At 45.7% G+C, this 23,560-nt stretch overlaps 1 protein-coding gene and 1 long non-coding RNA gene across 2 annotated transcripts; both read right to left on the reverse strand.

Moving 5' to 3' along the window:
• Positions 1 to 2,825: 2,825 nt before the first annotated feature.
• On the reverse strand, positions 2,826 to 3,665 carry LOC123479227 (uncharacterized). Its single transcript, XR_006654772.1, has 3 exons — positions 3,505 to 3,665; positions 3,077 to 3,118; positions 2,826 to 2,969 (listed from the first exon to the last, which is right to left on the reverse strand). It is a non-coding gene; the product is annotated as an uncharacterized lncRNA (long non-coding RNA).
• Positions 3,666 to 3,964: 299 nt separating this feature from the next.
• On the reverse strand, positions 3,965 to 7,200 carry LOC112300018 (uncharacterized protein CXorf49 homolog). The gene is made up of 2 exons (XM_024555205.3): positions 5,336 to 7,200; positions 3,965 to 4,060 (listed from the first exon to the last, which is right to left on the reverse strand). Exons 1-2 carry the CDS (start codon positions 6,557 to 6,559, stop codon positions 3,965 to 3,967), a joined length of 1,320 nt encoding a protein of 439 aa, XP_024410973.2. The 5' UTR covers positions 6,560 to 7,200.
• Between the last annotated feature and the right edge of the window lie 16,360 nt (positions 7,201 to 23,560).

Below are 23,560 nucleotides of genomic sequence, written 5' to 3' on the forward strand. Positions count from 1 at the left end.
TAGCACCAGTATTACATATGCGAAGGTAACATCCCATTTTTATGCAAGATAACATACTGGCTGATTCCAAACATTAGGACGTGGTCAATTTTGGGCACGATTTCTCTGCCCACCACTCTCAGCTCCCTGTATGCGTCCCCTCCTCCTACACTGTGTGGGTGTGCCAAATTCCCCAGAGTCTGCTGAGAGCAGTTGGCTGGTCGAGGTAGTGGTGAGGGGGCATGTTTTTGGTGGTGGTTGACTTGGGGGTGGGGATGGGGGTCTGCCCAGGAGCTCAGCAGGTAGCAGAAGTAGGCCATCTGGGAAGGAGGGCTCTCCAGGCCAGCCACCACTACCTCCCAGCTTGGAGAGAGGGTTGGAGGGAAAAGGCACAAGGGGCACACTGAATCAGGGCTGGAGTTCGACCTCATCATTCTCCCTGGGGTCCCGATGTGTTTCTTTAATCTATGCCTCAGTATGTGCTGTTTGTTTCCTGCTGGAATGAGAGGGCGCTGAAATGGCCTGCGACCTGTGACGTACAAGCTTACAGCAGCATTATTGTGCCTTAGTTGGCCTCTATATGCATGCGCCAGGGTGTGTGGTCAAGGAGGCAAGGGACACAGGCAAAACTAGCCACTGCAGGTTGCATTCCTGCCTCCCACGGCCCCTTCAGTGCACTTCACAATCCTCAGCCTGGCCATCCTGGCCCCAGAGCACCTGGGGCAGTGCAGGTGGTGGACTGCCTCCATCACAACCTGCCTATATGACTGTGGGGCAGAAAGCCCATCTGGAAAGTCTCTTCCAAACTTAGTCACTCAGAGAGAATGTTACCCCACCAAGGAATAACCCCTGGGTCAGAGACACAGGCACAGCCTGAGTAAGTGAGGCTACGTTCTCAAGTGAGGTGCTTGAAGTAGAAGGGTGAAGTCCCACAAACACTCTTTTCTGGCCCTGCGGTCTCTGGCTGTCACATCCCACAGGGCTGTCTGATTCAGCTAGTGCACAGGGCCCAGGAGAGAGAGAGTGTGAGAATGTCAAGGAACGGTGGAACCCAGTCTGCCCAGTTGCACAGGTGTAGTTGCTTTACTTTGCATCTTCACTGTGCCCACCCTGTCTGTGCCCCGCTTGGCCCATCTAGTGGTGGTAAACTACATGAGCTCCCTGCCTCTAGGATGAGGTGTGTCCCCTAGTCTGAGGAGGCCATCCTCCCCATTCTCACTCTAGGATGGTCAGACATCATAGGACCGTACAGTACGACCCATAGCCATCCCCCAGCAACAGCCACATTCTTGTATTCTGGACACCCTGCCTGTAGAAGTCCTGACTTCTGCATCCTCCCCCACCCCCAATGTGTTAGCAATTTAACAATGCCTGTTGATAGTACATCCTGCCCTCGCTTTGGCTCTCTGGATCCCTTAAGGGCCTTGAACACTGTCTCTACTGCCTTATTCCCTACCACATGTTTCTTCTCAAGGGACGTTATCCCCAGTTAGTTTTATTCTCTCTCCCCCTCTCCCTCTCTCTCTGTCTCACACACACACACACACACACACACACACACGGACATTCTACCCTGAATATTCTATCCACCACCATCCTGTTTGTGTATTAAACACCAGTCTCTCGGGAGTTAATCCTGGTAGAACCAATCCCCAGCTGTCTCAAACACAAGTGTGTCCTGAGACCCAGGCCCACACAGCCCTGGTTGCTGGCTGAGGAAGGAACCAATTCCCAGCCATCAGCAAAAAGGAAATCGAACAGAGTCATACTGAAGCTTGGGTGACCTGAGGAGGGGGTGCAGGAGACTGAGCCCGGGCACAGAACTACCATTGCCATGAAAACCTGTGTCACAGACGGGTCTAAAGGTATTGGAAAGAGACCATACAACAACACTGAGACCTGCCAACTGCCTTCACCATAGAAACTGAGTGGCCACTTTCCACTCAGGGTATGCAGACTACTAGGCTGGAGGAGGGGCATTGACTGGGTAGGGTTGGAAGGATGTGACCGCTGGCTCTGGAAGGCAGTTTCCCCTAGCTGGCCCTGAGACACCACAACAGATTCATTCCCCATCCTTTGCTGTGCACTAACCCTCCCATTTTTTCCTGTGTTCCCTGAACTTTCCCCTTTGATCTGGAAGACCCTAGGCTGTGGCTTCTGCCTCCACCCCTCCAGTGAATCCAAGAAAGGAACAGACAGGACTCATAGCCAAGGGTCAAAGGTGAGTGCTAAAGGGGAGGAAAACAACCCACAGGCTCCTGGGTGAGTTGTCCATGTGCACGGGAGCCCCAGAGGGAGGATTGGACTCCACAGTGACTGGTCCTGGGAAGGGGGAAGAGGAGCTCAACTGGGCACTTTTACACCTGTTGAAATACAGGTGCAGGGAAGGCCACCAGCAGAAAGCCATGGGGGAGACCAAGGATGTTCAGGCAGGAAAGCAGGGCAGATGGGACAGCCAGTGACAGACAACCGATTGGAAGAGGTACTGAGCTCTGGAAGGGGATCCTGAGTTCTAGCTGAAGGCGAGGGAAAATGCAGTGACCAATGCCATGAGACCCCAAAAGCGCAAGACACCAGGACAGAACAGCAAGAGGGACTGCAGGGGGAAGGGGGGAAATGCTAATGTGGCCAGGCAGAGCCACACAGAGGCCAGACACAAGACATAGGTGGCCTGACTGCAGGGCTCCTTTCAGAGGCTGCCCTAGAAACTCGGCAGGCAGAAAGCCCACAACCAACTGCCAGCATCCTGCTCTGCAAAAAGCTCTGAGAGGGAGCAGCTCCAGGCCCCCTCCACCCAGACTCCCACTTCCACATGACTACCCCCAAAGGAGACCACAGAATTTGAGAGAGACTTTTTAATGTGAAAATAAGCAAAAGAAGGGAGTGCAGAAGCACTGGCTGAAGCGGAACAGGAGGGAACCAGCTTGGCCACAGCTCACGGGGTACAAGGGTACAAGCTGCTCTTCTTGAGTGAGGGTGCTGGGTTCCACCTGTCAAACAGAGCAGAGTCAGGGAGGAACGTCCACCCAGGGCCAGCCCACAGCGCTCTTCAACTGCCCTGACCCTGGGGAAGGGGTATGGTGTGTGTAACACTCACATCAAAGTTTCTGGAGCTGGTCAACCAGGGACTGCAAGGTTGCTGAAACACAGAGAGGCATAAGCAGTCATTCCAGAGGGGGAAACCGAAGCCCATTCCCCTTGTCCCTGTAACAAGGCGCCTACTGCTGCAACCTGAAACCCCCTGCAGAACCCTACCCAAGGATCCCTGGGCCTGACTCACTCCCCCACCGCCTGAATTCAAGGTGGAAAAGTTTTCCAAGCAGGACAACATGTGCCCAGGAGTGCTCAAGGTTCGGGGCATATCAGAACCATTCAGAACTTCAGACAAATAAGAACTGCAGAGGCCATACCAAGCAATATTGAAGGGAAAATCACAGAGGCAGCATCTCTAAGCGTTCTAAGGAAGGAGAGCTCTAGGACTGGTTCTGGCTGGCACAGTGTGCTTGCATTTCAAAGCACACTCACCTCTTTGTCCAGAAAACTGGCTGCACATGCACGGCAGGCTCCAGGGCCTGGCCTGCTGGGTTCGCCTCCCCACAGGCATGTTGGTCCCTGGGACCTGCAGCCCGCACCCTCCCCATGGTAAGTCTGCTGGTGCCCCTGACCCAGCCCAGGCCAGAGGTTCCTCATACCATCCTGTTGTCTTAGGTCATGTGTTCCCCTCTGCAGCTCTGGGCACTAGCCAGCAGACACAAGAGAAAGAGAAATGATTAGCATACTCAGGCCTCCACTTCCCTGAATGCCCCCTCCACCCATCTAGGGGACAAGACCAGCTCAGGCTCCTCAGTGGAAAAGGAGGCACAGGCCCTCCAGGAGGTGCAGGGTGGTGGTGGTGAGGGGTTGGGGTTGGGGAACAGGTCACTTTAAACCAGACACAGATCCCATCGTCTAGTTTGGTCTGCATTTCTAGGAGGCAGAGGAGGGATTACCTGAGGACGACCCTCTGCTCCAGATGGTTGTTGTTGCTGTGGCTGCTGCAGCCTTTCTGGTGTTGGGAGTTCCTCAGAAGGTTCCAGGTCACCTGATTGGGAAAGAACACAAAATCAGGCTTCCGAAGCTCCCGCGGAGGAAGAAAGGGCTCAGAGGGGTCTAACGTGAGGCAGCAACACCCTCTGCTGGCAGGAAGGTGCCCCTGCTCTGCCCAGCACCTCCACCCTTCTCTCTGGGTCCCCCTGCCCTGTGCCCCAGGGGCAACACATCCAGGACTGTGGTCCCCAAAAGTGTGTGTGGCTCTGGGTTGGACGCTTGCAGAGCTGCAGTTATAACCAGCCCCTGGGAGACAAGTCCTGTGGACCAATGGGGTTTATCAGAGAAGGCCCTGTTCTGCTGAAACTCTAGGTATGCAGTTGCACTTTGTGACACTGCCACGAATGATCCCTGCACGTAAACCTCACACAGAAGATGAGGTGACTTGGGTCCAGCCCTGATGACACCCTGTTACCTCTGAGGGAAGCTGTCTGGCTAGGCAGGGAGACAGAGAGAAGGGTGAGACCCCGGCAGAGCCAGAGCCAGAGCCAGAGCCAGAGCCAGAGCCGGACGTCACTCTTCTGGTCCTGTCCCCGCCACTCCCAACAAAACCACGGGACTCACTGGAGGATGCAGGCCCACTGGCCAGGACTTCTCTCTCGCTCAGTGTCAAGAGCTCTGAGTGTGCCGGTTCCTGGGTGTGTCTGTTGTTCACGGTGCCAGTGTTGGATTCTCCACCATACCCACAAGGAAACGATGGTCTCTGCCTGTGGGTGGGAGACTGAAACAAAAAATTCCCATTGATTTGAACTCAGGATGTGTGTACATGGGTGAGTGTGGGCTTCTGTGCACTTATGTGTGTGTAGGGGCTGGGCTGGGGCAGGGAAGAGGGAAGGCAGTTCTGAGACTGATCTCATCAGCACATCCTCCCTCAGGCAGCCCATGGCCAGGAGGCAGAGCTGAGCTGGAGAGAACAGTGCGGTGCAGAGAAAGCCCAGGCCCCCTGCAAGGAAGGCTGGGGAGCACCTGCGAGGTAGGAGTCAGGCAGCTGATGGGTCTAGACATTAAAGCTTTGTTTCCCAAATTTTGCAGGGGTCCCCTTCAAATCACCTGCCCCAGCCTTTCCTTCCATCCAGCCCCCCTCTGGTAGAGGAGGCTAGGAAACTTGCCAGTTGTGCAGTATGTTGCCCGGCACACACAGAGTGGTGTCCTACAGATTGCCCTGCTGAAACTAATGACAGCCCTGAGTGACAGACAGAGGGAGCATAGGCACAGAGGCAGGGGTGGGCAGAAGGGTGGGAAGTGGGGAGAAGCATGGCCTCATACTCACTTCACCCTCTGGGAATGGGTCTCTGCTCGGCTCCTTATCTTCTCCTACTCCCACCACCAGCTCGGACCCACTGTTCCTCTGGGCCACAGACTTCTGCCCAGTGCCAGTGGGCTTTGACTCTTTGGTTCCAAAAGGGGTCAAGGCATGACTCGTGCCCGTCCCAAACAGCGGAACACCAGAAATCGGAGAGAAGGTGGCTGGATCCTGGGGAGCTCCTGAACCTCTCTGCCCCCGGAAATGAAAGAAACACTCACGGACAACTTTTGAGGCCCCCTCCAGGGATGTCATCTCCTGGGCCGCTTTCCGTCTAGGAGTGGCCTTGGGCAGGGCGCCTGCAGCCACAACTAAGGGCAGGTAGCTGAGCCTGCTCCCAGCCTTTCCCCAGGTCACACTGTGTGGTTTCTCAGAGGACACTTCCGGATCTCCAACAGCCTGCCCTTCCTCGCCCGAAGGGAGTGTACGGGGTGCAAAGGACAGGCAAGGACCTGGCACAGGACGGAACTTCTCCCTGACGGGGGTTCTCCAGGGACTGCGTGTGTCATTGGGGATGGTGGGTTTGGCCTGGCTTCCTCCTTTCTGACAAATGCTCACCCTCATCAGCTGTATCTCACTGAACTCATCCAATGACTCAGAGTCAGACCACGGCAAGCTGGCCGGGCCTTCCTCGAAGGCACGCTGGTGACCCACACTGGCTTTTGACCTATAACTCACCCCTTTCTCTGGGCTTCCCCAGGTCAAGTCTCCTTCAGGCCCCCTGAAGTGGAACGAGACGCCGGGGGCCATCTGCGATCCCACCCAGCCAAGGGCCCTCGTGTCTCTACCACTGGAACCTGGCTCTGGGTCCAACCACACAGTGGACACTTGTCTGTCACTGCTCTCTGGGAAGGGGCTTCTGCGGAAACCCCAGGCATCTCGGTTGGTCAGCTGCTGAGGGATGACCATTGCAGCCCTATTGCCAAAGGAGGCCGGAGTGGCCCCCTCAAAGTTGGCCAGGGAGCCAGTTCTGCCTTCCCAGCCCTGGGGCACCTGCCTTGCCGCTTCCATCACATGCTGGTGGCCCACGAAGCCCTCGGGGTCTGGGGAGCCACCCTCGCCCTGGCCCTCACCCTCTCTGCTCTGTGGTGACCCCAAAGCAAAGCCGAGTGTGCCGGCCCGCTGCTGCCCGCTCTCTGAGTCAAACCCCGCTCCTGAAACAGATCCCTCGTCCTCGTCGGGGGCGCTCATGTTGCTTAGTCAGGAAAGTCCAGCTGCTGCCGATACAATTACCCTGGGCCAGGTGGCCTTGGCGAGAGTCCGCTGGCCGGCGGCAGGATCACCGAACCTTCTGCCGACGCTCCGCGTCCGGCCCCACAGGCAGCTCACCAGTCAGCCTGCTACGATGCGCGACTTCCAAGCGCCTTTGACGCCAGGACGCGGCCCGCTCATTGGCCCGCCGCCCAACCCCAATCAGCACATCCCTTGTATGCACGCCTGTCGAAGCCCTGGCCAATAACCTGGAGGGTCTCTGGTTGGTCCCAAATCCCACCAACGCGATGGACGTTGGAAACCGATCTGGCGGAGGAGTTCCGTCGTGGTGGGGTGTCCTCGCATCACTTCCGGTCCCGCCTTCCTTGGCCAGGCACCTGCTTTCCAGGCAGAGTCGCAACACTGAGCCTCAGTTTCCCGTGGCTCCCAAAGCGGGGAGGTGAGGGGAACTGTGTGGTGGCGGGCGGAGGGCTTGTGAGGGTGGAACGTCAAGATGGAGGAGAAGCACTTAGCACACAAAGGGTCTGCCAGCCAGTATTCCACAACAAGACGTATCACCCAATGGGGAAAGGGTCACCAGAAACCCTTTTGGCCGTGGTCAGTGGTGGGGGTGGGCCTACTTTTTCTTAAAGGGCCAGAGAATAAAAAGTTGTCATATTGACTGGTTGTAGGGTGTCTGCCACAACTCCATTACCGTTATGAGGTGTGACCTAATCGTCCCGTGGCTTGGTGCTCAGGCAACTTTACTGGCGGGCCGGTTTAGTGAATGGGCTGGGGTTTGCCCCCCTCTCTCTCAGCACGTCCCCACTCTGAGTCAATCCAAAGAAGGAGGAATCCCGAAGGCCGGTACACACTCCAAAAGGGTGTCATTGATTGCCCTCATTGATGCTGGTGATACGAACTGAAAGTATGTTTCAATTTTCACACACCAGGTTTGCAACCATTCCAAACGTGGGAGACTATGAGCAAGTCAGTGCTTTGCCCACTGCTGAGGCGGTGTGGCAGGGCGGCCCACCTAGGGGGGGTGAGGTTTGGGGATCTGTGCTTCAGCACAGAAGACCCACTTGGGAGAGTAATTTGGCTGAATCGAGGAAAAACAACTTAGGCAACACGTACCGTGTGCCTGGCGCTGTTCTCGATAAGCACTAACACATCCTCACGACAGTCCTGGGAATGAAGTGCCCACTGTTCGTGCCCTCTTAATGGTGAGGAAACCTGGAGGGAGAGGTTAAGCCACTGGCCCAAGGTCATTCGGCTTGTTGAGATCAGCAGTAGGATTGAAACCAGACAGTCCTGCTCCAGAGCCCTTGCTTTGAGTGGAAAACCTTAACACTGAAAAAGTGCCCATTTCCTCTGTGACCCGGGAAGTCCGCTGACGGGTACATCTTCTGGCACACGCTGGTGCGGGTAGTGTAGCAGGACACGTGCACAGGGGTGCTGCTGATGGGAGACACTGGAAACACTCTAAAGTCCCATCAGGGTGAATGCAACGTGGCGTATGCATCCAGTAGATTAAGACGCTGCAGTCAAACCAACCCACGAGGCCATGTTCACAGATTTCAAGAGCATACAGCAAGTTGCACAACTATGGAGTTGGATACACTTTTGTAATTTAAAAAAAACCCCTACTCAATCCGATATAATGTCTGAGAATACAAATCGGTATACATACAGACTCGTTTTAAAGGCGTGAAAGGATGCAGAGCCAAGGCTTTCCAGTGGGCGGGCTGAACAGGCCACTTGCTGTCTCTCAAATTTCCTGAACCTCCTGGGTCCTAGCTTCCTTAAGCCAGTCAGTCCTGGTGTTCTCTTGGTTTCTAGAAGGCCTCAAGTGTTAGAATTTCCACTTGCTTCTGCCACCCAACACCCATTGCCACAGCATTCCCCTATTCCTTCCACTTTCTCCCTCTCTTTCCCATTCATACTCCTCTGTCTTTTCAGTCACCTGTCCCTCCTGTATCCTACTCCACATGATTTACAAGAGAGGCCTGGGGTGTCTGAACATCTGTTGCTAGAGGGCGCACAAAGGCCCCATTTTTCTGGGTCTGATGGAGAAGGCTATGGAGCAGGGAGACTGGGTGCACTCTGAATTTTTGATCATCCTCTTGAAGTGTGACACCCCCTGCCCCCCACAGTCCCTGCCTGTGTGCAGACAATGCCCTCTCCCACTTATCCCAGTGAGTTTTAAAGACGTGGTGAGCTGTTTCAGACGTGCTAAAATGGACAGCGAAGGACAGAGAAAAATCTGTACCCACCACCGTCCTAGGAAACATTACCCATCCATGCTGGGGAGGCCTTTGGCATCCCTCTCACCATTTCCGTTTTCTCCCTCCTTCTCTCCCTCTCTCCCCCACAGAGAGAATCCTAGACCTTCCTCACACCTCCTCCACTTTCTTCATGCGTGGGGCTCTACTCCCTCCTCTTCCCCTGCACTTTATAGGTCTTCAATGGGGTTGCTAATCTCCCCTAACCACACCCCCCGACCTGGGGCTCAGCAGGATGGTGGTATTGGTTTTGACCTTCTATCTCCGCCTGGGGTGGGGCCAGTATCAGAGGATTCACTTGGCCTTCCCCACCTCGATGGCTCTTACCCCACAGACCAATGACCCTGTGGGCGTCATTGCTCCGACTTCCAATTGTGTAACTTACAATGATCGAAGTTGGGGGCTGGGTAAATGACCACTGTTGATCCAGAGAGTCAGTCAGCTTACTGTGAACCAGACTCTGTCCCCATCTCCTTTTATTACCAGTGCCTCATAAGCCCATTCTAACAGGCCCTCCATCCATCACGACACTCTGGCCCTCCAGCATCGATGTCAGCTTAGACCCTGTGTTCGGGGTCTATGTCCTGTAAATGTGTGGATATTTATCTTTCTCCAGTGCACAATAACTTGAGAATTTGCAATCATTCTTTTCAGGAAAGTGTAGTGGCATCATAAGTGTTGTTTCTTTTTTAAAAAAATTTATTTATTTATTTATTTTAAAGAGGGGAAGAGAGTAAGGGAGGAAGAGAAGCATCAATGTGTGGTTGAACATCAATGTGTGGTTGCCTCTCACATGCCGTGTCCTGGGGACCTGCCCGGCAACATGAACATGTGCCCTGAGTGGGAATGGAACTGGCGTCCCTGTGGTTCGCAGGCTGGTGCTTAATCCACTGAGCCATACCAGACAGTGCTCTTTAAACAGTCTTGATCACCCCACTGATCTTGTCATTTGTAACTGAAATGTGGTCTTCTGGCATCTTTGTTAAAAGCTGCTCTCTATCCTCTATTATGTCGGAATTCCATTATTCCCATGAAAGAATATAAGTTCAGGTTGGGATCACTTTCCTTCGATTATCTGTATTGGCCTTCAGAGGAGTACAGACACAAAACTTCTTAGTGATGCTGGGAACTCTCTCACTGGAACCTTCCTGATGGTTTTGATGAATGGTATGTCCTCTTGGCCTGCCTGTGGAATATTACCATCAGGCGATGTGGGTGGCTTCAAATTTTCTCTCTATTCCAGCATGCCTCATAACTGAATGCTATTGTTCCTTCCTCTCCCACATGCCAGTCCAAGGCAAGCATTTTCTCATCTCTCCATGTGGGCTTTCACTTTCTTAAAGTTTCTAATGGCTACTCTGTCAGTGAGTTTCCTCCATCTCCTGGCATCCTTGCCAGTGTGTTAAATCTCATGACATGAGAAATTGCCTCCATTCAGTAAAGCTTGCTTATATACTTTTATTTTCTAGTTTCCTTGATCCAGCACCCTCAAAATTCAGTTCTAGTACTATTTTCCAGCTCCTGCCAGGACAGGCTGGCTATTTGTTGCAGTTTCTGTGGTTTATATATATTTTTTCTCCCTTAGACTTGGCATATCCCCAGTGAGGTTATGGAGAAGCGATGGGGGCTTCTCCTGGGAAGGGAACCTGTGGCTTTGTAGGGGAGTAGACTATATGGCATCTTCTGGCACTGGGCATGTGCCAGCTCTTGTTTGGGAAGGAAGGGTCACCTTGCAAACTCTGAAGCCTCAGGGGTTGAGGCCCTAGGCCAAAGGAATCAAATGGTGTGCGAACATACTTATTTAATACAAAAAAAGTCAGGAACAAAATAGTGTGAGAAATGTATAAAACCTATAGCAAAATAATAGATGTGCACTAGCCATTGGGATTTCCTCTTTTTTGAATTAGAATACAAAACATAGTAAAGATATCAGTTCTCCTCAAACTAATCAATGAAACACCCTTAGCAACCAATAAGTTTGGAGCATGGTCTGAGGAAGTGATCTCCAAGAGGAAAGGAATGAACATATTTGAAGATGTGGAAAATACTTCTGATAAGACCATGACAGAAATGTAAATTCCTTTAGGGTAGGAACTTCACTTGTCTTGTTCAATGATGTAATCATTAGAACAATACCTAAGACATGGTAAGCATTCAATAAAGATTTATTAAATGAAAGGAAAAGAGGAAGAGTGAATCAGAGAAGAGGAAATTGATACAGTGAGTATACATAACTCTTTTAAAGGTGTTTTTCTGTAAAGCTAAGCAGAGAAATGTGGGTAACTTGAAGGGAAAGTGAGATCAGAAGAAGGATTTTTAAGTTAGAAGAAATGACATGACTGTATGCTGATATAAATGATCCCAAATAGAGGAAAACATTTATGAAGCAGGAGCCAAGTTTTCTTCTGGTTGCCCTTTATGTTATCAGGGAAATGGGAAGCAAGGTCATCAGGTGAGCATGAAGATGGTTCATGATCAGCAAGTACCCCAATATCCTCAACCTCTTTAAATGTTCCCCTCATCTTCGTGCTTCACTGAAAGTTGGCTATTCCATCATCACTTTCTCTGAAGCCCTGTTAAGTGATACTGTCATCTCTTACACACTTCTGCCACCACAGGGCTTAATCTTTTGTATAGTTGAATTCCTATATATTTTTGTATAGTTGGAATTCCTATTCCAATTTCAAGTTATTGAAATTAGTCCATGGTGTTCAATATGTTCTATCGTGGAAAATATGCAGCAGAAAGAAAGAGGGAGCTCCTACCCTTTGTGACAGCATGGATGGAACTGGAGAGCATTGTTCTAAGTGAAGTAAGCCAGGCGGGGAAAGACAAATGCCATATGATCTCACCTATAAGTGGAATGTAATTAATAAAACAAACAAGCTAGCAATATATAACCAGAGACATTGAAATTAAGAACAAACTGACGGTAACCAGATAGGAGCGGGGAGGGAAATAATGTGGGAAAGAAGGGAAAGGGCCATAAATGAACATGTACAAAGGACCCATGGACAAAGCCAAAGGGGGGTAGGATTGAGGGTGGGAGGTAGGGGTGGGTAGGGTGAGGGAAACTGGTGGTGGGAAATTGGAGACAACTGTATTCAAACATTAATAATAAAAAAAGTGGAAAACTTTACTGAAATAAATTAACTATGACCCACAGAAATGGAAACACATTCCGTGTTCATGGATTGGAAGACTTAATTTTGTCAAGATGCCAACACTATTCAAATCAATCTACAGATTGAATGCAATGTTATAAAAATTCCAATGACCTTTTTTGGAAGAAATGGAAAAGCCAACCTTCAAATTCATATGCAATTACAAGGGACTCAAATAGCCAAACAGTCTTTAAAAAAAAGAGGAAGAAAGTTGTAGGATTCATATATATGGATTGTTTTCTTTATTTCTCTTTCTGATAGCTCATTATTGGTATATAAAAATACAACCAATTTCTGAGCATTAATTAATCTCATACTTTACTGAATTCACTTATTAGTTCTAATAGTTTTGGGGTGGACTGTTTACACTTCCCTCCATATAGTATTTTACCTTCAAATAATGGCAGTTTCCCTTCTTACTCTCTAATTTGGATGCCTTTTATTTCTTTTTCTTGTCTTATTGTTATGGCTAGGTCTACCAATACTATTTTAAATAGAAGTGGCGAAGGTAGACATTCTTTTCTCATTCCTGATCTTAAGAGAAACACTGTTAGCATTTCCCCATTGCACATGATGTTAGCTGTGGGTTTGTCATATATGGCCTTTAGTATGTTGGAAGTATGTTCCCTCTATTCCCACTTTGAGGAATTTTGTCAAATGCTTTTTTCTGCATCCATTGATATGATCATACAATTTTTTCATTTTATTAATGTGGTGTATTGCATTAATTGATTTGCAGATATTGACTCAAACTTGCATTGCAGGAATAAATCCCACTTGATCATGGTGTATGATCTTTTTAATAGATTGCTGAATTTAGTTCACTAATATTTTGTTGATGGTTTTTGCATATATGCTCATTAGGATCATTGGCCTATAATTTTCATTTGGAATCAGGGTGATTCTGGCCTCATAAAATGAGCTTGGGATCAATCCTTTCCTCCTATTCAAATTTTTTGGAGTATTTTGAGCAGGATAGGAGTTAATTCTTTGAATGTTTGGTAAAATTCACCTGTGAAGCCATCTGGTCCCAAACTTTTGTTTGTTGGGTTTTTGTGGCTTTTTTTTTTTTTATTACTAATTTGATTTCATTAGTACTTATTGGTCTGTTTAGATTTTCTGCTTTTTCTTTTTTTAAGATATTACTTATTTATTTTTAGAGAGAGGCGAAGGGAGGAAGAAAGAGGGAGAGAAACATCAATGTGTGGTTGCCTCTAGCACGCTCCCTACTGGGGACTTGGTCCACAACCCAGGCATATGCCCTAGACCGGGAATTGAACCAGCAACACTTTGGTTTGCAGGCTGGCACTCAATTCACTGAGCCATAGCAGCCAGGGTGATTTTCTGCTCTTTCTTGATTCAGTCTTGGAAAATTTTATGTTTCTAGGAATTTATCAATTTATTTCAGGTTGTTCAATTTGTTGGCATATAATTGTTAGTAGTACTTTCTTATGATCATTTGCATTTCTATGATGTCATTTGTCACATCTCTTTCATTTCTGATTTTATTTATTTGGATCCTCTCTCTGTTTTTCTTAATGAGTTTAGTTAAAGTTTTATCAGTCTTGTTTATCTTTTCAAAGAGTCAACTCTTGGTTTCTTTGTTTTTTTGTATTGAGTTTTAGACTTTATTTTATTTATTTTTGCTCTGATCTTTATTATTTCCTTCATTCTACATACTTTGGGCTTTGTTTATTATTCTTTTTCTAGTTCCTTTAGGTATAAGGTTAGATTGTTTATTTGAGTTTTTTCTTGTTTTTTGAGGTTATCTTGTAGTGCTATCAATTTCCCACTTAAAAATGCTTTGGCTTTGTTTCATAAATTTTGGGTTGTGGTGTTTTCATTATTATTTGTCTCCAGGTATATTTTTATTTTTTCCCTTGATCTCATTGTTAACCCATTTATTGTTTAGTTGCATGTAACTTAGCCTTCGTGTTTTTGTGTTTTTCAGTTTTCTTCTTGTAATTGATTTTTAGTTTTATACCACTGTGGTCTGAGAAGATGCTTAATATGATTAAAATTTTCTTAGATTTATTGAGGCTTGTCTTGTGGCCTAACACACAGTCTGTCCTGGAAAATATTTCAAGTGTGCTTGAAAAGAATGTATATTCTGCAGCTTTGGGGTGAAATGCTGTAGAAATATCAATTAAATTCATATGGTCTAATGTGTCATTTAAGGCCACTGTTTCCTTGTTTATTTTCTGCCTGGATGATCTATTCCAGGAGTGTCAAACTCATTTTCACTGGGGCCACATCAGCCTCACAGTTGCCTTCAAAGGGCTGAAATAATTTTAGGACTGTATAAATGTAACTACTCCTTAACTGTTAAGGAGTTGAAATTACATTTGGCCCTTTGAAGGCAACTGTGAGGCTGATGTGGCCCCTGGTGAAAATGAGTTTGACACCCCTAATCTATTCATTGTTATCAATAGCATATTAAATTACCCTGTTATGACTGTATTACTGTTGATCTTTCTCTTTATGTCTGTCAATATTTGCTTTATATATTTAGGTGTTCCAATGTCGAGTGTGTAAATGTTTTACAAGGGTTGTATCCTTTTGTTGGATTGATCCTTTTATCATTATGAAATGTCTTTCTTTCTCTCTTGTTACAGCTTTTGTTTTAAAGTCTATTTTGTAAGATATAAGTGTTGCTACCCCAGCTTTTTTTGGTTTCCATTGCATGAAATAACTTTTTCCATCCCTTCGCTTTCAGTCTGTGCATGTATTTCAGTCCGAAGTGGATGTTTCGTAGGCACCACATGTATGGGTCTTGTTCTATTTCTTTTTAAAAAAGATTTTATTTATTTATTTTTAGAGTGAGGGGAAAGGAGGGAGAAGAAGAGGGAGAGATACATCGGTGTAAGAGAGAAACATCGATTGGTCACCTCTTGAACACACCTCGACTGGGGACTGAACTCACAACTCAGGCCTGTGCCCTGAATGGGAATCGAACCAGCGAACTTCTGCTTTGTGGGACGCCATCCAACCAGCTGAGCCAGAGCGGTGAGCACAGGTCTTGCTTTCTTATCCATTTATCCACCTATGTCTTTTTATTGGAGCATTTAATTAATTTCCATTTTAATTAATTATTGATAGATATATAGTCATTGTCATTTTATTATTCATATGTTCTAGTTCTTCTCCCCTTCCTCTTCCTCATTCTTGTTATTTTTCTTTTTCAAGTCCCTTTGACATTTCTTGTAATACTAGTTTGTTGGTCATGAACTCCTTTAACTTTTTCTTCTCTGGGAAGCTCTTTATCTCTTTTTTGACTATTGATAAATGATAGCTTTGTTGGGTAATCTCGGTTATAGGTCCTTGCTTTTTATCACTTTGAATATCATACGCCAACCCCCTCTAGCCTGCACAGTTTCTGTTGAGAAATAGATTGACATCTTATGGGAGCTCCCTTGTAGGCAACTAACCACTTTTCTCTTGCCGATTTGAAGATTTTCTCTTTATCTTTAAACTTCAGCATTTTAATTATGTTGTGTCTTGGTGTGTGTCTCTTTGGGTTCATCTTGTTTGGGACTCTCTGTACTTCCTGTACTTTATTGTGTATTTTCTTCCCCAAGTTAGGAAAGTTTTCAGTCCTCATGTCCTCAAATAGGATTTCAATCCCTTGCTCTCTCTTCTTCTTATACTACCACTATGATGAAAATGTTGTTATGCTTGATGTTGTCCCAGATGTCCCTTAAACTACCCTCATTATTTAAATTCTTCTTTCTTTTTTGCTGTTCCAGTTGGATGTCTCCCACTACTTTGTGTTCCAAATCACTGACTTGATCCTCTGCTTCATTTATTCTGCTTGTGATTCCATCTAATCTGTTCTTCATTTCAGTTATTGTATTTTTTATTTCTGACTGGTTCTTTTTTTTAATTTTAATTTTTTTATTGTTATTCAATTACAGTTGTGTGCCTTTTCTCCCCATCCCTCCACCCCACCCCAGTTGAACCCCCCACCCTCCCCCACCTCCACCCTCCCCCTTGATTTTGTCCATGTGTCCTTTATAGTAGTTCCTGTAATCCCCTTTCCTCACTGTCCCCTCCCCACTCCCCCCTGCCCATTGTTAGATTGTTCTTAACTTCAATGTCTCTGGTTATATTTTATTTCCTTTTTTCTTCTATTTATTATGTTTGACTGGTTCTTTTTTATGGTTTGTATCTCTTTGTTGAAGTTGTAAGTTTATTTATTTTTCCTCTAAGTTCATTGGGCATCCTTATAACTAGTGTTTTGAACTCTGTATTTGGTAGAATGTTTACCTCCATTTAATTTAGTTCTTTTTCTGGAGTTTTATCCTGTTCTTTCATTTGGGAAGTTTTTCTTTGTCTCCTCATTTTGTCTGCTTCCCTGTGTTTGTTTCTATGGATTAGGTAGATCTGCTACATTTCCCAGTCTTGGAAGTCTGGATGGCTTTCCCTTTGGTTGTGTCATTTGTGGATCTAATTGGGTGGTACTCTGGTGTGCTCTGAAGCCAGATACTGAGTGTGTTGGTCTGGGGCCTCTTGGGAGGGACTCTGGTACAAGTCTTGTCAGCTGCTGCCTGTGCCTGGCCTGGGGCTACCTGGTAAGAGCTACAAAGTTATCTTGGGTTGGGGCTGCCTGTGCTGGATTTGGAGGCACCTGGGGGAGGCTATGCTGCAAACTGAGACTGTCTGTTACTGGTGCCAGACTTGGGGCTTCTTAGCAAGTTGTACATGGCATGCTAGTATCCACTGTTGCCTGTTTGGAGTCTGTGGATCTCTCAGAGATTTTAATGAAGCCCACAAATAATGTAGGTACACTCGTGAGGAGCATCCATTGAAAGAGGCTTGGGCCTGTGCACAACAAGTTGGTTATCAGGAAATCACCAGGGTGAGGTGTGCAGTGTTAGCTCATTTGATGGAGACTCAGATTTGATGTCCACCTTCATCTACAGGCTGGCTAAGGCAGAATGGCTCAATAAAGGGACAATGGCACTGCCTATACTTTTGCCCTGGCCAGAGCTGCCCCTCCAGGTTTCACCCTGAAGCCAGACAACTGTTCCTCTCATTATGTCCCTGGCACTTTTCAAGTTGCTACCCCAGCACTGGAGCTCAGAGGGAGTGAGTCCATTAGTCAGTCAGTCTGTGTGCAGACCCTTTAAGAGGAATGTCTGGAACTCTAGTAGCCCTCTATCTCACCAGGACAGAATCCCCCCTGATTTTAACAGACAGATGTTGTGGTAACTCCTCTTTACAGCATGGTAGTCCTTGTGAGGCCTGGACCCCTTGCTACCCAAAGGGGACTCTGCAGCCAAACTATATCCCTCCTAATTCTTAATTGCCACATGTGGGTGTGGGACCAGCTTGTTTTGCATCTCCGCCCCTCTTATCAGTCTTGACATGGTTGTTTATATCCTTAGTTATAGGATTTCTGTTTAGTCTTCAGGTGGTTGTCAAGAGTGGTAGTTCTATAATTGAGTCCTAATTTTGATGCGGTTTTGGGAGGAGGTGAGCACAGCATTTACCTAGTCTGCCATCTTGGCTGGGTGAGCCTGTAAGTACGTTTTTGAAAAAATCCCCAACCAAGAATATGTTTATTGATGAGAGAGAGAGAGAGAGAAAGAGAGAGAGAGAGAGAGAAACATTGATCAGTTGCCTCCATATGCACCCTGACCAGGGATTGAACCTGCAGTTTTAGGTATGTGCCCTGGCTGGGGATCAAACCTACAACCTTTTGGTGTATGTCATAACACTCCAGCCAACTGAGCCACCTGGCCAGAGTGTAAGTACATTTTTATTCTACCTATTTCATATTCCCTTTGCTCTCAGCAAGCACCTCATCTGGTTGTGGTTCTTTTCCTGGTGGGGTAACTCAAACCTTCATTCCTGAAAGTTCTGGGCCATTACCAGTCCTGGCAGAATTGGGTTTCATACTTTTTCGTTGACTTTAAACAAAGGGCATGGTAGTATTAAGTACTTAAAATTGAGAAAAGAAAAGGAATAGCAGTTTTTAGCAATGGTATGGCCATGTAGGTTAGTAATAAAGTAGGGTGGAGAGCTTAATAAAGCTCCTGTGTTCCAGACAAAATCTGTCTTATCCTTGTTGTGCAGTGACAACCCATTATCCATTTGGTAATTATGATCAATAACCCAAGCCAGTACAGTAACCCCCTTCCTTTTTCATTGATTCAGAGGTAGAAGGAGCCCAAAGTGTTCTCATTAACTTCTAGTTCAATGAAATCATTGTTGTGTCTACTGGTGCAAGTATTCCTCCTTTTGGAACTAAGACCTCTATATTAGCAGAGTCTAAGGTTGTCGGGATGGGAAGTAAAAATCTTGCTTGTGGTTCAATAGAGGTAATAATGAGTAGAGCCACTACCATTTCCACACCTTATTCTGGACCTATGAATCCTGGTCACGGGAGAAATAGTACCAAATATTGGAAGCTGATTTGGAGCATATACAGCATCCTAGAGAACTTTTCTCCAGTCCTGTAAAGTATTGCTGCCTAACTGGCAGGCACTGTAACTGAGTTGTCTAATTGCTATTCCACCATTCTATCAAGACACCTGTTTTAAAATTATGGGGAACTGATAAGACCAATGAATTTTATGAGCATGGGCCCAGTGCCATACTTCAGTTCTGTGAAGTGAGTTCCTTGATTAGAAGCAATGTTGTGTGGAATACCATGATTGTGGATGGGTAAGGCATTCTGTAAGTCTGTCTATGGTAATTTGGCAGAAGCACTGCATGCAAAGAAGGCAAATCCATATCCAGATTATGTGTCTATATCATTAAGAACAAAAAACTGCCCCTTCCATGACAGAAGCAACACATTGTAATCAACCTGTCACCTGGCAGCTGGCTTATTGCCCTAAGGAATGGTGCCATATGAGGGACTTGATGTTGGTCTCTGTTGCTGGCAGTTGGACACCCAGCAGTCCACGTTGCTGAACCCATGCATAATCTTCATCCCTACCATCATGGCCACTTTGTTCATGAGCCCATTGAGTAATGACAAGAGTAGATGGAGAAAGAGTCTAACTGGTATCCATAGAATAGGACATCATAGCCACTTGATTATTAAATCCTCTTCTGCTGAGGTCACCCTTTAGTGAGAATTCACATGAGACAGATATTTTAACGTTGTTTGTTCATTCAGTGAGCCCACATATCCTTTCCGCAGACCTCCTTGTCAACAATTTTCTAATCATGTTCCTTCATCCAGACAAACCAATGGCCACAACCTGTTAATCTCTATAGACTCTTACTTCTGGCCTTTTCTACTTTCCAGGTAAAATGGAAATCCATGTTCACTGTTCAAGTTCTGTATACTGTGAGAATTTCTTCTCATCACTGTCTTTCAGGGATCTCCCATAAAGAAGCTGTTGTGCTGTACCACTTTCTGGTGGTGCCTGCATATTGTACAGAACCATCATCAAACTAGGCACAAGTTTTTTCTTCCTCAGTCAGCTGATTGTAGGTAACTCCCAACAAGACCATAGATGTGGGCTGAGGGAGAATGTAATGTAGAAGAAGTAGGGGTCATGGACATTTGAGCCTGTTCCTCATACAACATACTTGAACCTTCAGGTACTCATATATATCACTTCTGATCTCAAGCCCAACTTATATATATCACTCCCATTTGTTAATGGAGTAGTAACCGTATAAACTTTATGGCTTTGTGGGTCAGGCAACATCCAGTTCATGATGCACAGCTCAAGCTACATGATAACATGGTGGCTTGTGTTAAACAGAAGGGCCCGGCAGCAAGCCAAAACTCAATATGAGGGAAGTTATCTTCAGAGGATGGTAAGAATTTGCTCCCAAATCCTAAGGATCTGCACTGTGATTCACCTACAGGGGGCTACTAAAAGTTTCAAGGAGCATCTCTTTCTGCCACTGACACTTGACATACCATTATAATCTTCAGGAACATATAGCTTGAGTGGCAGAACAGCTTGTATGGCAGCCGGGACCTATTGTAGAGCCTTTTCTTGTCCTGGATGTCATTCAAAACTGGCACTCTTTTGGGCCACTTGATAAATTAACTGGAGTAGCTCACTCAAATGAGGTTTGTTGCCTCCAAAATCCACTAGGATTTTGTGCCTCTTTTGGTAGTAGTAGGAGACAGATGCAATAACTCATCCTTTACCTTAGAAGGGAAGTCTTGGTGTTCCCCAACCACTAGACCTCTCAAAATTTCACTGAGGTGGAAGGCTTCTGATTGTTGTGGGATTTATTTCCCATCCTCTGATACACATATGTCTTACCAACTTGTTTAGACCTCACCAGGTCTAGTCAATATAATTTCATCAATGTTAGAGGCCAACATGATAACCTCCGGAAGGGAAAGGTAAAAATGTCTCTTGTGGACATAGGGCTGGAGAGTTGATTTATCCCCGAGGTAGGACAGTGAAGGTATATTGCTAGCCTTGCCAGCTGAAAGCAAACTGTTTCATGTGGTCTTTACCAATAGGCATAGAAGAAAAAAAGTTACCAGATCAATAGCTGCATACTAGGTACCAGGGGAGGTGTTAATTTGCTTAAGCAATAAAACCATATTTGGAAAAGCAACTGAAATTGCAGTCACCACCTGATTTCACTGTCATTCTCTAAGATGTAATTGACCTTTTTCACAGGTCAAATAGGCAAGTTGAGTGTGGATGTGGTGGAGATCACTACCCTGGAATCTTTCACATTGTTGATGGTGGCATTAATCCTTGCAATCCTTCCAGGAATGTAGCATTGCTTCTTGTTTTTGTAGATAGAGAAGATACACTGGATTCCACTTGGCCTTTTCTACCACAATAGCCCTCATTCCAAAGGTTAGAGAACTAATGTAGAGATTCTGCCAGCTGTGGAATATGTCTGTCCTAAGTATACATTCTGATAATGGAGTGGGTTTGGGGCCCACTATGTGATAGACCTGACCTCCACCAGTCCCTAGTCTGATACCTAGTCCATGATCACTGGTGAACCATTGTGATGCTTTGAGTCGCCAGGAAATAGTGTCAGTTCAGAGCTAGTGTCCAGTAATTCCCGAAGGGTCTGGTTATTTCCCTTTCTTTAATGCACAGTCATAGGTTTCTTACTAGGAACTTGAAGAATTCTGGAATCTATTCTTCACTCCTGCTGATAATATGATGGCTGGAGGAGGAACCATTTTACTTTTCATCTTTGCCAATAATGATTTGATTAAGAAGAATGCAGTGTGAGATGGGAAAAGAATATATGTCAAGAACTGTGAACAGTCTGAGATTTTACCTTACTTGCATGCTAACAAGTTAGCCTTCCATAGGTTCATAGACACTGGCAGAAGATACAAGATTCCTGGGTCAGAGATAAAGAACTTTACTAAAGTAATATTAGTAGCCGGAGTATTAGTATTTTCTTATGCTGGTTCTCTGAGCCCCAATTCCCACATAGTAACACAAAGAAGTCCAGGTGTTACCTGCACACACAGTGCATAGCATTACAGGAGAGGAAACTTAAGCTTAGGGAATCTGAATCTTTTATAATAAACAGTAAGCATGGTTGCTCTTTATTCCAGAGAGAGACATTATCTTTATTATACTGAACTATAAGCACATTTAGTCTGGATACTTTCTATATTCTCCAAGGCTGTTCACTATACAAATATCCTTAAAAAGGCAGTTAAAGGTCATGGAAAAAATTACAATAAAATAAATAATAAAAAAGACAATGTCTCTACTTGTAAGATATGCAGAAACACAAGAACCATGGGGAATTTTCTTCCAATAAGAAGGCTAAAACAGAAACTTGAATTGGGAGGTGAAGCTATTAGAGAACCAAAGAAGAATGAGAATGTTGTAAAACTGCAGTTAGAACAAAGTTTCAAGAAGGTGGGTGTGATCATCATTGTCAAATGCTATTGAGAGTAGATTTTGATAAAAATGGAGAAGTTATTGAATTGGTTGGTGACTGTTCAAGCCCAAGTCCTCTGAGGATCGGATATGTACTGAGACAGGGTTCCATGTGTGAGAAATGTATTAGGGAAAATGCTTGTGAGAGAAAATCTGGAGGGAACTGGAGGCAGCTGGCAGGGCCATCAGTCCATGACTCAAGCCAATTCTCAGGAATTCTCTAGCTGTTGGGGAATCCTCAAACCAAAATTGGCAATCACAGTAGCCCCATGTCTACCAGGAATGGTATCATTGCTGCACTCAGTCACTGGCCCTTCCTCCTTTCTAACAGAACCTCACTTTGTACTGGTATCCATCCCCTACTTAGCTCCAGGTATGTGCCAATTAGAATATGTTGATTTGTGCATTCCCCTGGTAATGGTTATGGGTTGGGCACCTGTCCAATGAAAATGAAGAGAAAGACAATTCCACAGTTGAATTGCTAGCCTGGGGATAAAATCAACATTCTGAGGATGGCAGACACTTGGAGAAAACCTGGTTCTTGGATGATGTCATCAAGCATCTAAATTAACCAAACTTGGTGCCTGCCTTTTATCTGGAATTTTTATAAGATAATAAGTGTCTTTATTGTTTAAGTGATTTTCAGTTAGGTCTTCTATTGCTAGCAGCCAATATAACCTAGAATATAGAAGGCCAAGACCAACTTTGCTAGTGCTTCTTGGGCATGTTACTTAAATTCTCTGTGCCTCAGTTTCCTTATCCACTAATGGGACAAGACCAATATTCAGTTGGTGTACTTTGATAGTAACTAAAAGTAGAATTTCTTTCATTTTGGAATAAGAAATTATTTAGCTGTATTTCAGTGGTGGACAATATTTTGTTTTCTGGAATGATCTTGCAACTCACGTATCTTGATGAGATAGACATTTGTAATGTAAATTTGTAAACTCCTCTGAGATGTTTGGAGACTGTTCTCTAATGTAACTCCAGAAACTAGGTTTATCAAAAATTGAACAAAAGTCCATTTTGATTGCTCAAGGTGATGATTTTGGGCTAGAGATTTTCAATAGCAGACTCCTACTTATTTAAGATAAAGGAGAGATGATTGGGAAGTGAAGCAACCCATACAAAAAGAGGCAGATGAGGGCTGGCACTGGCTATTGTCACAAGTTTGTAATCCAGTTTAATACACTAATACCTTATTCCTTTATTGGCTAAGAAAAGGCTTGATAAAGAAGTTAAGACCCTTAAATATCAGGAAGCCTTTGATAAATTAAAAGGCAGTTGGGTAAGGGACAAGATTTAGACTGTTCCTGATTATAATAAATTCGTGGTTACTACAGAAACTTTGAAGCAAGGACTACAGGCTATGTTGATCCAGAATGGAGGGAAGGAAAAAAATGTTCCTTCCTTTAAAAAAAAAAATGGCAATGCATTGTCTATATTTAAAGCAGCTGGAGAATCCCTCAGTTAATGGATTATTGATCTCAATTGAGGAGACACATTTAAAAGGTAAGATTGGGCCTAGGGAGGATTTTAAGTGTCTTGTAAAGCTGTGCCTGAAAGAAACAACATCACAGAGCTACAAGCTTAATAATGCTTACACTGGGTTATGGGTGAGCTCAGGCACAGAAGGTATAGATAGGTGGTAAGAGAGGCAAGTCTATGAAAAATGTAATTATCCCATAAAGTCCT

This window comes from Desmodus rotundus, chromosome X (assembly GCF_022682495.2).
Source record: "Desmodus rotundus isolate HL8 chromosome X, HLdesRot8A.1, whole genome shotgun sequence".
Taxonomy (NCBI): domain Eukaryota; kingdom Metazoa; phylum Chordata; class Mammalia; order Chiroptera; family Phyllostomidae; genus Desmodus; species Desmodus rotundus.

Bases quoted from the DNA above. Each gene is read 5' to 3' on its own strand.
- LOC112300018 (XM_024555205.3), bottom strand. From the start codon at position 6,559: ATGAGCGCCCCCGACGAGGACGAGGGATCTGTTTCAGGAGCGGGGTTT. The intron at 4,061-5,335 runs GTGAGTATGAGG...TTTCCCAATCAG, and splicing joins ACCCATTCCCAGAGGGTGAA to GTGACCTGGAACCTTCTGAG.